Source organism: Pogona vitticeps, chromosome 2 (assembly GCF_051106095.1).
Source record: "Pogona vitticeps strain Pit_001003342236 chromosome 2, PviZW2.1, whole genome shotgun sequence".
NCBI classification, from domain to species: Eukaryota; Metazoa; Chordata; class Lepidosauria; order Squamata; family Agamidae; genus Pogona; species Pogona vitticeps.
Window position 1 is genome coordinate 141,832,852 of NC_135784.1, and position 12,041 is coordinate 141,844,892.

The following is a 12,041-nucleotide window of genomic DNA, read 5'->3' on the forward strand; positions in this document are numbered from 1 at the left end:
GAACACCTGTTCAGCCACTAGCTGAACCAGCCCAAAGCACCAAATCTAGTGATTCATGACTATTTCTAGTTTTTCACATAATGTTTGTATAATTTTCTGCATCTCTGCTTTGTAGACTGTGAACCCACACAAATGGGGTTCTACTGTCCCTGTGCAGAGACATTTTGGGAAATTTCTGTAGCTGAGCAGTATTTTTGGCCATGTCCCTGTCCCCTGTAGTGCACATGTGGCAGCTTTCTCTCCCTTGATTTATTTGCTTTCTTCACTGAAACAGAAATCAGTGGAATCGGATTTTCTCCATGTCTCTCTTTGTGGAACATGTGTTGCTTGGAGCAGAAAAAATCGTTCCAGAGATGCAAGATCTAGTAAAGAACTACGCATCACAGCTTGGAAATGTAAGAAAATTGTCCTCATTTTGTGGGCTACACTACTTTTGTGTTCCCTTGAATGCAGTTAAATATTTACATACCTCAGGTTAAATTGCAAATATTGCAATGCAAGTTAAAATATTTATATATTTCATTTCATTGTTGTGGACTCTACAATTTCTACTTTTTTATTTTTCCTCTTTTTTGGATATTCAACTGGAATTGTTCATATTTGTTTTTATTGCACAATTTCTTTTTTTTTTCAACTTGTTTCTATAGAGCATCCCATGTCCCGATAGAGAAATTGTTAAATGAATGAAATCTGTGAATCATTGAATTGACACAAATCTATTTCTGAAATAGAATATGTGTTCAGTTTCTGTTCTGTTTTTAAGCTCTTTAATTGATACAATATGCAGTGGTGCCCCGCATAGCGACGATAATCCGTTCTGAAAAAATCGTCGCTATCCGGATTCGTCGCTATGCGGGACTAAAAACCCCATAGGAACGCAATAACACACGTTTAATGCGTTCCTGTGGGGAATAAACTCACCGCTATGCGGAAATCCTCCATACGGCCGCCATTTTCGCCGCCCGGTATGCGAGGGAAACCGCATGAAAAAGTTGTGGGCAGCCATTTTTTTCTTCCAGCAGCCATTTGGGAACCGCCGATCAGCTGTTTTTAAAACATCGCAATGCGAAGATCGGTAAGCGAAACGCTTACCGATCATCGTAATGTGATTTTTGGGCATTGAGAATGTCGCAATGCGATTGCTTTTGCCATCGCGAAATCCGCATCGCTATGCGGATTCGTCGTTAAACGGGGCGCTCGCTATGCGGGGCACCACTGTAGTTGTATTGATTTCAGTTTTCGTTATATTTTTGAGCTTTGAATGTGGACACTATTTTGAGCTTTTTTGCATATTAAAAGCCTTATATCTGCTCATGGAACAGCATAATAATAGACACAAATACTATTCCTGTGTCACCTTATAGACTAGAAAAGGGTGTTATAACAAAAGTGACTTCAATTCATGCTACTAATGAAATGGATTGCATTGTTCCTAAAACTTTAGGCCATAATACATTTATTAGTGTTCCTGCTGTAACAGACTGTTATAACTTCCCCACTGGAAAACAGACTATACTTCCAGCCAAAGTAAACATTGTCAAAAATCCTAATGGGTAGTTCTTCTTCATATCCTCTGTGAATCACAACCTGGGTGATCCACACCTGCGCGGAGCCTCATCGGAAGTTTCTAGAGCTTCTGCAGTAGCAATAAACACATTAGAATAAGCCCCTCTCCTCTGTATAAGTACCTTGGCACCAAGCGTCCCCTTTCTTTCAACCGCTGCATTGAGTGCCTCATAGATTGTTCTGCTTCTGTGAGTAAAGTGAAAGAGAGCGTAATCTTGATTCCTTTTTATTATTATTTCATTTCTCTTATTACAATTGAAAATTTTCAATACTTTTATTAGATTCTTCTTCTCCAGGATCGGCCTCCCGGCTGCCCCTCCCCTTCCAACCCATTTTCTCTTAAATCATTTTTCTCTAAATTCATTGCCCCTTTGGGCCCGTTTAAGCACTGTGTTGTCTACGATAATAAATTCCACTTTCCGACAGAAACGCTGAGTGCCTTTTCTGTTTAGGAGAAGAACATCAAACTTCCTTCTGTACCCATTGCAAAAATTTCACACGTGGAGTTCTCCGGTCCTGCCTTTCTAGGATTAAACTCCAACTTTGGGAACAATCTTTTCTCAGCATTATTTTTTTTTTACTTTTTATAACTATAACATAGACATAAATATAAAATACATAAACCAAAATACAGTTTAAAACTGTGCTACCCACCACCATAGATGGGACCTCTTGCTGTAATCTTCTCCTTCCTTCATCTATATTCTTCCTCTATTGTCCTCTTCTCCAGAACTGCATTGATTCTTGATTTGGAGCTTTCCCCTTTCCTCTTGTTAACACATACAGTATTCAAAAAATCTGCCCCATATTTCATAAAAATTATTCTTTTTCAACTCTCCTTTCTTAACCTTTAAATTACAAGTTAGTTTTTCATTTATAGCTATATTCCATATTTCATTATACCATTCATGGATTTGAAATTAAGATTTTGATATCCATTGCAAGGCTATTATCAGTCTAGCCACTGTTAATAAATTGGTTATCAATTCTGTAATCATCTTATCATATTCCACATTCTAAAATATTGATAACAAAGCAATGTCGGGATTAAATTCAATATCGTTTTCACATATGTCATTTAATTCTTTAAAAATTTGTTTCCAAAATCTTTGTGCTTTTTCGCATTCCCACCATATATGAAAGTATGTACCAATTTCTTTCTCACATTTCCAACAGAAATTCAGATAACTAGCATTAATTTTATTGGTGTTAAATACCATCTTAGACCCAGTTTTAAAAAGTTTTCCTTTATTCTCACTGACATAAATCTTAAAATCTTCATTTTTCATATCTTCCTCCATTCTTCCTCATTTATTCTTTTTCTAATGTCTTGTTCCCATGCTATCTTCAATCCTTTTTTCTTCCTCTAAATCAAGGAGTCCATAAATTTTACTCACTGTACCCTTTACTAAATCAGTCATCTGAATGTCTTCATATGATAATAAAAATTATTCATACTTTGTGCCTCACAATCAAGATCTCGACACCAACAATCTCTCATACCACAAAATAAAGATAGTCGGTGAATGGACTCTATGGGCAGATGGTTTTACTCTTCTGCAGCCTTCACCATGAGAGCTGCTGATATCAAAGAGCCATGGGAGCTTACCAATGCTTCCTTTGGGATAGTATGTCCACTTTTAGTGAATTCCTACAAGAGGATAGGGACGTGGTGGCGCTGTGGACTAAACTGCAGAAGCCTGTGCTGCAGGATCAGAAGACCAAGTAGTTGTAAGATCCACGTGACGGAGTGAGTGCCCGTCACTTGTCCCAGCTCCCGCCAACCTAGCGGTTCGAAAGCGTATAAATGCAAGTAGATAAATAGGGACCACTTCGGTGGGAAGGTAACAGTGTTCCATGTCTAAGTCGCACTGGCCATGTGATCACGGAAGATTGTCTTCGGACAAAACGCTGGCTCTATGGCTTGGAAACGGGGATGAGCACCGCCCCCTAGAGTCAAACATGACTGGACAAAAATTGTCAAGGGGAACCTTAACCTTTACCTTTACCTTTACAAGAGGATAAAAAGATACTAGCCCAAACCTTCCAACAAGAAGGCCTTTCCATTGCTAAGCAACAGATGCTTTCTGCCTGTCACATTGTAGATGCTGCAGTGAAGTCTATGGCCACTTCGGTAGCCCTGCACCATTTTCCTGGCTCAGAACAGCCAGCCTCGCTGAAGACCTAGCTTTTGATGGGGCAGGCTTCTTTCATGCTGAAACTGATGACATACTAGAAAATGTACAAAAGAAACGATCAGCAGCTAGACACTGGGGAATCTACCCTCCCTATCAACAACGTCCTCAACAAAATCAATCGAGATGACCTTATAACTCTTATCAGAAGTTCCAACGAGATCCTCCAAGACAAACGTCTTACACGTCCTACTTTAAAAATCAAAGAGCCAAACCCCGGCAACAGCCTGGCACTAGGCAAAATGACCAGAAACCCAAACACCATGGTTGACACTCCTCTGACAACAGAGATCACAACCCAACCCACCAACCCTGCCCTTTGGAAACACTTACCTGTGTGGGAATCCATCACCACAGATGCCTGGGTGCTGTCTGTCATCAAAAACAGCTACCACATCCATATCTTTGACATTCCTCCAGCATGTCATCACTCCACCTTCACAACCTCTGCAAGAAGAAATAACAAATTTACTTCTCAAAGACGCAATACAACCCGTCTAGTGAAACAACAGTTTTTTTTCTCTTGCTATTTCACCATCCTCAAAAAAGACAGAGGGCTTCGCCCTATCTTAGATTTCAGACAACTAAACAAATACATCATTGCCACAAAATTCTATATGGTTACCCTAGAATCAGTTTTTCCCTTACTTCGAAAGAATTGACTGGTTCACCATCATAGACCTAAGGGATGCTTGCTTTTATATTTCAATACGTCCTACACACAAAAAATTCCTCCATTTTCAACCAGGATCACAAGCTTACCAATTCAAAAGGCTCCTATTCGGCCTTGCAACAGCTGCAAGAGTATTCACCAAGTGCATGGCACCGGTAGCCGCGTACCTCAGACTCCAAAACATTCTCATCTTTCCATATATCAACAAATGGCTCCTAGTAGCATACTCCCAAAGCTCAACGAGACACCCACTTCACCCTCGCCCTCCTTCACAATCTCAGTCTTACTGTCAACGAACAGAAATCAAGTTTAATACCTGCAAGGACTGTACATTACATAGGCACACTCATAGACTCCATACAAGCCGGCGCCTTTCTTCTTACAGACGAGAGACAAACTTGATCACGTTGCTTTAGGGTTTCACCCCTCATGCCTTAATACCCACTATAACAGTACAACGGGTTCTAGGCACCATGGCCTATATCAGTCGTACAACATATACAGCTAAAAATGAGATCAATCCAATCCTGATTTCTCGCCCTATTTGGTCTGTTAACAGACCCTCCTCACACATTCCTAAGGGTCACTCCAGAACTCACCTCCCAACTTCAGTTGTGGTGTTTTCCTCCCAACCTTTCTGTCGGGCGGCTGTTTCGACAACGGCATCTGCAGATACAAGTCACTACTGACGCCAGCCATACGGGCTGAGGGGCTCACTGCAAATCCCTCAAGATTCACACCAAACAGTTTCACAGAGAGAAATTGCTCCACATAAACAAATTGGAGCTATTGGCAGTCATAAAAGCCTGCAGAGCTTTCAAGAATCTTCTTGTAGGCAAAATGGTACAGATTGCCACTGACAACACCACAGCAATGTACTACATCCTCAAACAAGGTGGCACCCACTCTCCAAGTCTTCTTAGTGAAGTGATGTCTACAACATCACATCTGTCTCACAGCTTTACACATCGCTGGTCACGACAACGACCTAGCAGACTTGCTGAGCTGCACGAATGCTCAAGCTCACGAATTAAACTAGATCAATCAGTATTCTGTCAACTTTGCCAGAAATGGGGCACACCGACTCTCGATCTCTTCGCCTCCTGAACGAATCGAAAGCGCAAACTATACTGCTCCCGAGCGGTAATCGACAAACACTCCCAAGGAGACACATTTGTTGGCCATTGGCCCAAAACCCTTACTTACCTTTTTCTGCCGTTCCCACTCCTCCACAAAATCGTGGTCCATCTGCAGCAAGACAAAACCAATGCCATTGTTATATCCTCTTGGCCGAGACAGACTTGATTCCCAGTACTCTGCAGTCTCTCATCAGACACCCACCACCTCCCCTGCCTGCCACACCTCCTCACACAGAACAACTCCCGAGTCCTCCACCCGGACTTATGTGTTCTTCACCTGGCAGCGTGGAGGATTCCCCCTCGCTAATGGATGTTCTCCATCGGGCTAAGAAACCATCCACAAGGAAGGCCTAACTGTATAAATGGAAGAAATTCCAGTTTTTCCCTGAATCTTCCTCACTACCCTCCATCAACCCATCACTCTCCACCGTTCTCCACTTCCTACTCCATCTCAAATCCAATGATCTTTCCATCTTCTCCTTACAAGTACACCTTTCTGCAATAATTTCATACCAACCTCCAAATTCTTCAGCAGCCAATTTCTTCAAACATCCGATGAAACTTTTTCTTAAAGGTCTTTCTCATACTGATTCTCATTTCTGATACTCAACCTCCCTCTCGACAATGGTCATTAACTCTTGTCTTGAAACAACTTGCCAAAGTTCCTTTCAAGCCTTTAGCCACGACTGATTTATGACTCCTCACTTTTAAGATGGCTTTTCTCATAGCTATCACTTCAGCTCGATGAGCTAGTGTTTTGGCAGCCTTACGCTACAACTAACCGTATCTACAATTTTTTCCCGATAAAGTGAAATTATTCATGAATATTTCCTTTCTCCCCAAAGTTTGATTTATAATTCTTTGCTTTAAATTGAAGATTTTTTTCCCTTTTGGGGAAGTAACTTGCTTTGGTCAGGCCCATGGCATGATAAACTTGGAAGGCTTCCATTTTCATATGTGTTTATTTATCTATAATACATAAATCATCTCTCCAAATATTCAGGGTAGCTAACAAAAAATAAGCAGAAAAAATAAACAATTAAAATAAAGCATTAAGGGTTGCAACCTTAAACACATCTACTGAAAAGTAAGCCCTATGGATATTAGAGGGACTTACTTTAGAGTAAACATGCTTAGGAGTGTATCTTAAACATACACACTTACCTGGGAATAAGTAATGCTGATGTCAAGTGACCATACTTAGCTGGCATCCATAGGATTGTTCTATATAATAAAAGTACAGTGGTGCCTCGCATGATGATGATAATCCGTTCCATAGAAATCGCTGTCTTGTGAAAACATCATCTTGCGAAAACCCTTTCTCCATTGGAATGCATTGAAACCTGTTTAATGTGTTCCAATGGGGAAAAACCATTGTCATTTTGCGAAGCGCCGATCAGCTGTTAAAATGGCTGTCCTGCGAAGCATCGGTCCCCAAAACACCTGTTTTGCGAAGTGCCGATCCATGCCAGAATCATCACCTTGCAAGAAATGGTTTGCTAAGCAGGGACCCAAACATCGTCCAGCAAAAATCGCCCATTGAAATCACTGTTTTGCGATTCTCTATAGCGTTCGCAAAACTTCATTGTCATGCGGCTATGTCGTTTTGTGAGGTTGTTGTCTAACAAGGTACCACTGTAATCCACATAATAAAGCTGAGTGGCACAATGTGTGCATGTTAATATGAATAACTTAATGTTTTGCATCTGTTCAAGGTCCTTCCTGTTCACTTTTCCTATAAGTCTGGAACGTGACAACACTGTTGTTTTTTTCTAGTGCTTTCAAGGGGGTTCTGAGATAAAAACTCACAGCACCTTCACTGCAGTGATGAAAGTAATTCGCCACTGCAAAGAGGATATCAGTTCAGCATTTTGCAGGTAATATTGGGGGGGGGTTGTGTGTTATGTTTCGGGGGTGTGCCTTTGATTTGCCCTTATTTTGGGGTCCTGGAATTAATATTCTGTCTGGAGGTCAAAAAAGGGGTATAGACTTGTGACCTGCATTGTTCCTGTGATGAAGGAAATGCATCAAGGAGTATTGCATAAGAACAATTCCAGATGTTCTGTTTTGCTTTGCAAACAGTCGCTGTGAGAGAGGAAGTAGGCTTGCCACTAGCAGAGCCCATGCACCAGCACTCTCCAGAGATCAGTGCAGTTTCACAGCAAGAGGAGGACCTGGCCCTGCCATTCCAGATAGCAGTTGAGAGGCCTGGGAAGAGCAGGGGAAGGCACCGTGCTTGGGAATGACCTCTGCTCAGCAATGTGCCAGCAGTCTTCCCTGTGGCCAAGCAACTGGCTGTAGACAAGGGGAGTGAAGCACCCAAGAGGCAGAGCACATGGGCAGAGGTGGGAGATTTGTAGGAAAGCTGACTGGAGGGCGAGAAGAATGCTTATGGAGAAGCGGGGAGGTAGAATGAACTTGAAGGAAGGAGAAGAGAAACTTAGAGGGAAACAGGCAACGGGAGAGAAGGAGGCTAGCGGTGCTGAGAAGGGAAGGGAAGAAACCCCTCTGGATTTGTGCTGGCCAGAAGGCCACAAGGCAGGAGGCTGAGCTCACCGTTCCAGAGAAGACCAGAAAACAGAGAAGCTGTCCCTCCATGGAAGATTCCCTGGATCTTGCTGTCTGGAGAAGGGAGTTCCTTGTCCAGTGCAATCTTACTGATGCCTGCCTGCTCTCACAGCTCCTTCCTGAGCCACAGTATTGGACCACCCTAGAGTAAGGTTGACTGGGACATGGGAGCAAGGTGGGAGAAGCACTCACTGGAAGACAGCATCCTAAGGATTTGTGTCCCAATGAGGAAGCCTCCTTGTATCGAGAGAAAGGAAGACGGGGAACCCTGATGCGGAAACTCTGAGGGCAGCCCAAGTGGCCCAATGCCTGGAGTGCATGTGCAGGCGAGAGAGACCTGGCTGCAGGGCTCGGCCCTGTTTTGTCGTGTCTGATGTTCAAAGATACTTGCGGTTTAGATGGAGAATAATCAGCGTTATAAAAGCCATTCTATTGGCAGCAAGAGACAAAAGAGCAAAACCCTAAAACCTTGGTAGGATCACAGCAGGCTAGAGAAAATGAGACTGTGAGGCAGAATTTGAGTCAAAGATAGGAAATAATAAAATATTTTCTAAATTATAACTGTGTGTAGTTGTTTTTGTAACACCTGATGAATTTGTTCCAAACACATGGGGATCACTCAGACAGGGATCTGGAAGAGTAGTTTTGATTGTCCAAATTGGATAGACCTATTTATATGGGAGAAAGGAACCATCCAGAACGGCTCTGCCTCTGTGTAAGATTAGAACTAAACTAGACCTATGGCAAAATGGGGGAGTGGAAAACTTTTTTACATTGTCTTACTTGCTGTGGAAGTAAGAGCAATGAAGACACTTAAGTGTTCTGATTTTTTTTAAAAAAAAACTGTTAATTACATACAAAAATGTGCATGAACCGTTGCTGTTGTATTCACAGGTATGGTCTGAAGCCATGTCCCATTTGTTTGGGAGATCCTGGAAATCCAGTCAGCCTCCCCTGTGACCACGTGTTCTGCCACACTTGTATCAAACAGTGGCTCGTGCCTGGACAGATGCTGTGTCCTCTCTGCCTTTCCAATCTGCCAGATGACTATACTCTCACAATATCCAAGGAGCTCAGGTAAAGGCTTATCATTGATATACCATATGATAATCCTGATGCTAACTTTGGACCTTTGACCTTAATTTCTGAAGATCTCATACTACCCTTTCTCCCATGTTATCTGATGCAAATTCCGCAACCAAGGAGATGAATAATACCTGGCCTGTTTCTCCCACAGTGTTGCCATAGAAAGAAATGCCCAGTTCCGGAAGTTTTGCAACAGTTTCTTTCTAGACCTGGTTTCTACAATGTGTTTCAAAGACAACGAACCACCGGAAAAAGCTGTGATTCAGGAGCTGTTGAATTTGTTGTTTGTTCGTAAGGAATTTTTGAGAAGTATGCTCCTATGTCCATATCAGTTCTTTTACATTGAATAAACTGGCTCTGTTATTTCTCTGGTCTAAGTTGTGCTATATTTTCAGGCTCTGGTAGCTGCAATGTACATACAAAATCTCTGTCCCCTTTTGACGATGTGGTGGATAAGACTCCAGTAATCCGTTCTGTGGTACTAAAGTTGCTTCTGAAGTACAGGTGAGGACCTTCATTCATGGGCACTGGGCAAAATCCTCTTGCTTTGCTACATAGGCGTGACCTGCTATGTCTGCAGTAGCTGTAAGACTGCCGAGGCTGAAGTGCTGTCCATAAATTGCTATCAAGCGGCACAGTTCCTTGTTACCAGGCATAACGACTGGCACATTTATGTGGGCATAATGTAAAAAAAAACATGAACATGAATCCTGCTTGGACGGGATTTTGCCTACTACAGTGGTGCCTCGCATAGCGAGGTTAATCCGTTCCGGATTAACCTTCGCTATGCGAAAACATCGCTAAACGGTAATAAAAAAGCCTATGGCTTTGAAACTCACCGTTAAGCGATGTTCCTCCATAGCGCCGCCATTTTCGCGCCCTCGGTAAGCGAGGGCAGGGCGCGAAAATGCGGCGCGGACCTTCTGGCGGCCATTTTGGAACCGCCAGTCAGCTGTTCTCCCCCGCTTCGTTCTGCGAAAATCGCTAAGCGAATTGCTTAGCGATCATCGCAAAGCGAAAAAACGCTATAGGGGCCATCGCTGAACGAATGCTCCAGCGATGGCCCGGACCCCCTCGCTATGCGAATTCATCACATAGCGAAGCACTCGCTAAGCGAGGCACCACTGTATATCCGATTTCTCCTTCAGTATTAACACTGTCCATCACCTTGAAGCCCTCTCTGGCAGTCCTAGTGGGGCAATGACGTCTTCACTGATTTTCACATTAGCGAATCGTACACTCCTTGTCAACTTTTAACATCTTAAACCAACCCACTGCTCCTTAGTGCCACTAGGGAATGCATTTGTCTAAAAGGAAAATGATCTCCTAAACTGAGTATTGTGGGTTGTCCCTTCTGTTCTTCTACAGCCGCCCTGCTTCTTTTATTATTCAGGTGCTTAGTATGTGGGTGCGTTATTGCCTGTTCGTAGTTTCTTAGTTACACATAAAATAAATAAATGAAGAGAGTTTGATTTAAACAAGCAAAAACATTTATTGAGGGACCACAGGTAATGAATATGAAAGGAAATGAAAGTTGTAAGTTATGAATGATAAAGATCAAAACAACAGTAAAATGTAGAAATATTTTTTGCAATTCAAGATCAAAATCATTTATTTACGAACTCCCTGACACCCACACATTCTGGAGCCTCTAGACAGATTCCATCTCCTGATTGACTCTAAAACATGCTTCTTTTTCTCTCTCAAGTCCCTGACTACATGGACAGTTGTCTCACTCTTTTGTCTGCTCTGGGGACAGACTAGTTCACTCTTGTGGGTGATAAGTACCAGCACAAACCAGCCCATACCCGGAGCGTTCCTACTCACACCTTTCTGACTCTCTGTCATGGGCTGTCTTTTAGGTACAGGTAGGATCACTCTGTTCTGGCTCAATTCCGGGGTGTGTGATTGATGGGATTGAACCAAAGCATCTGGCAGGCGGTCCCTTTGGAGAAGCTTCTTGTTGATCTTAACAATCTTGAAAAATGGAAAACTTCTGTTCCACTCTTTTTTAGGACAGGGGAGACGAAGTTTTGCATTTCTATTAAATGGTTACTAATGTACCAGCAATGTTTTTATAAGCCCTGTCAAAGCATTGCTGGTGTGCTCATTCAGTGTAGGACCATTAAAAAAGAAATTTTGTCTCCTGAGTGGACGTTTTCCATCTCTCGCCATTCTTAAGAGTCTTCTCCAAAAGGACAGCCAGCCAGCTGCTTAACAATCAAGAAATCTTTCCCTTTAAAGGTAAAGAATCTTTCCTTTTGAAAGGAAAGATTTTGATCACCCTAAGGAGGGTTGCTTGAGGTGCAGTGTGGTTTTCTTAACCCAAACCCCCTGATACGTGCATCTGGCTGCAGGGCTCGCACTAGGCACCTCTACGTGACACTGTGTGACATTAAGTGACCTTTCTTAGCCCATTCCAGCCAGTTTTGCCATCTAACCAAGCTGTAACTCATCACACAGATCGGATCTCCCTAGTACATTATAATCATACCAACCAATCAAGATCCAGACATTCAATTGCTAGTCACATCAGCACTCTACCAGTGCATATTCATTATGCAGGCATACAAAGCTATTTCATTACAAACTTGGTGCTGTTAATTACAAATACATATATATATATACATGGCAATTTAGAGAGGGTGAAATGGCCATGTGCTCATATTTACATTAGTTCAAAAATTGCTAACTCCCACACTTGACTGCATTTCAGATGGGTCTTTTGTGACACCACAAATCTTCATTCATTTTCAAAATACTGTTAATAGTAGTAGAAGCCATTGGTTTGTTCATTAATAACAGGTGTCTTTG

At 42.3% G+C, this 12,041-nt stretch overlaps 1 protein-coding gene across 2 annotated transcripts in view; it reads left to right on the top strand.

The window, feature by feature from the left end:
• RNF213 (ring finger protein 213) overlaps window positions 1-12,041 on the top strand; it is a 155,775-nt gene that overhangs the window by 119,801 nt on the left and 23,933 nt on the right. For both annotated transcript variants that reach the window (XM_072990706.2, XM_078384278.1), the window contains 5 exons: window positions 275-395; window positions 7,350-7,450; window positions 9,036-9,218; window positions 9,379-9,536; window positions 9,623-9,731. In XM_072990706.2, coding sequence (XP_072846807.2) covers window positions 275-395; window positions 7,350-7,450; window positions 9,036-9,218; window positions 9,379-9,536; window positions 9,623-9,731 — 672 coding nt within the window. The remainder of the gene's footprint in view (window positions 1-274; window positions 396-7,349; window positions 7,451-9,035; window positions 9,219-9,378; window positions 9,537-9,622; window positions 9,732-12,041) is intronic.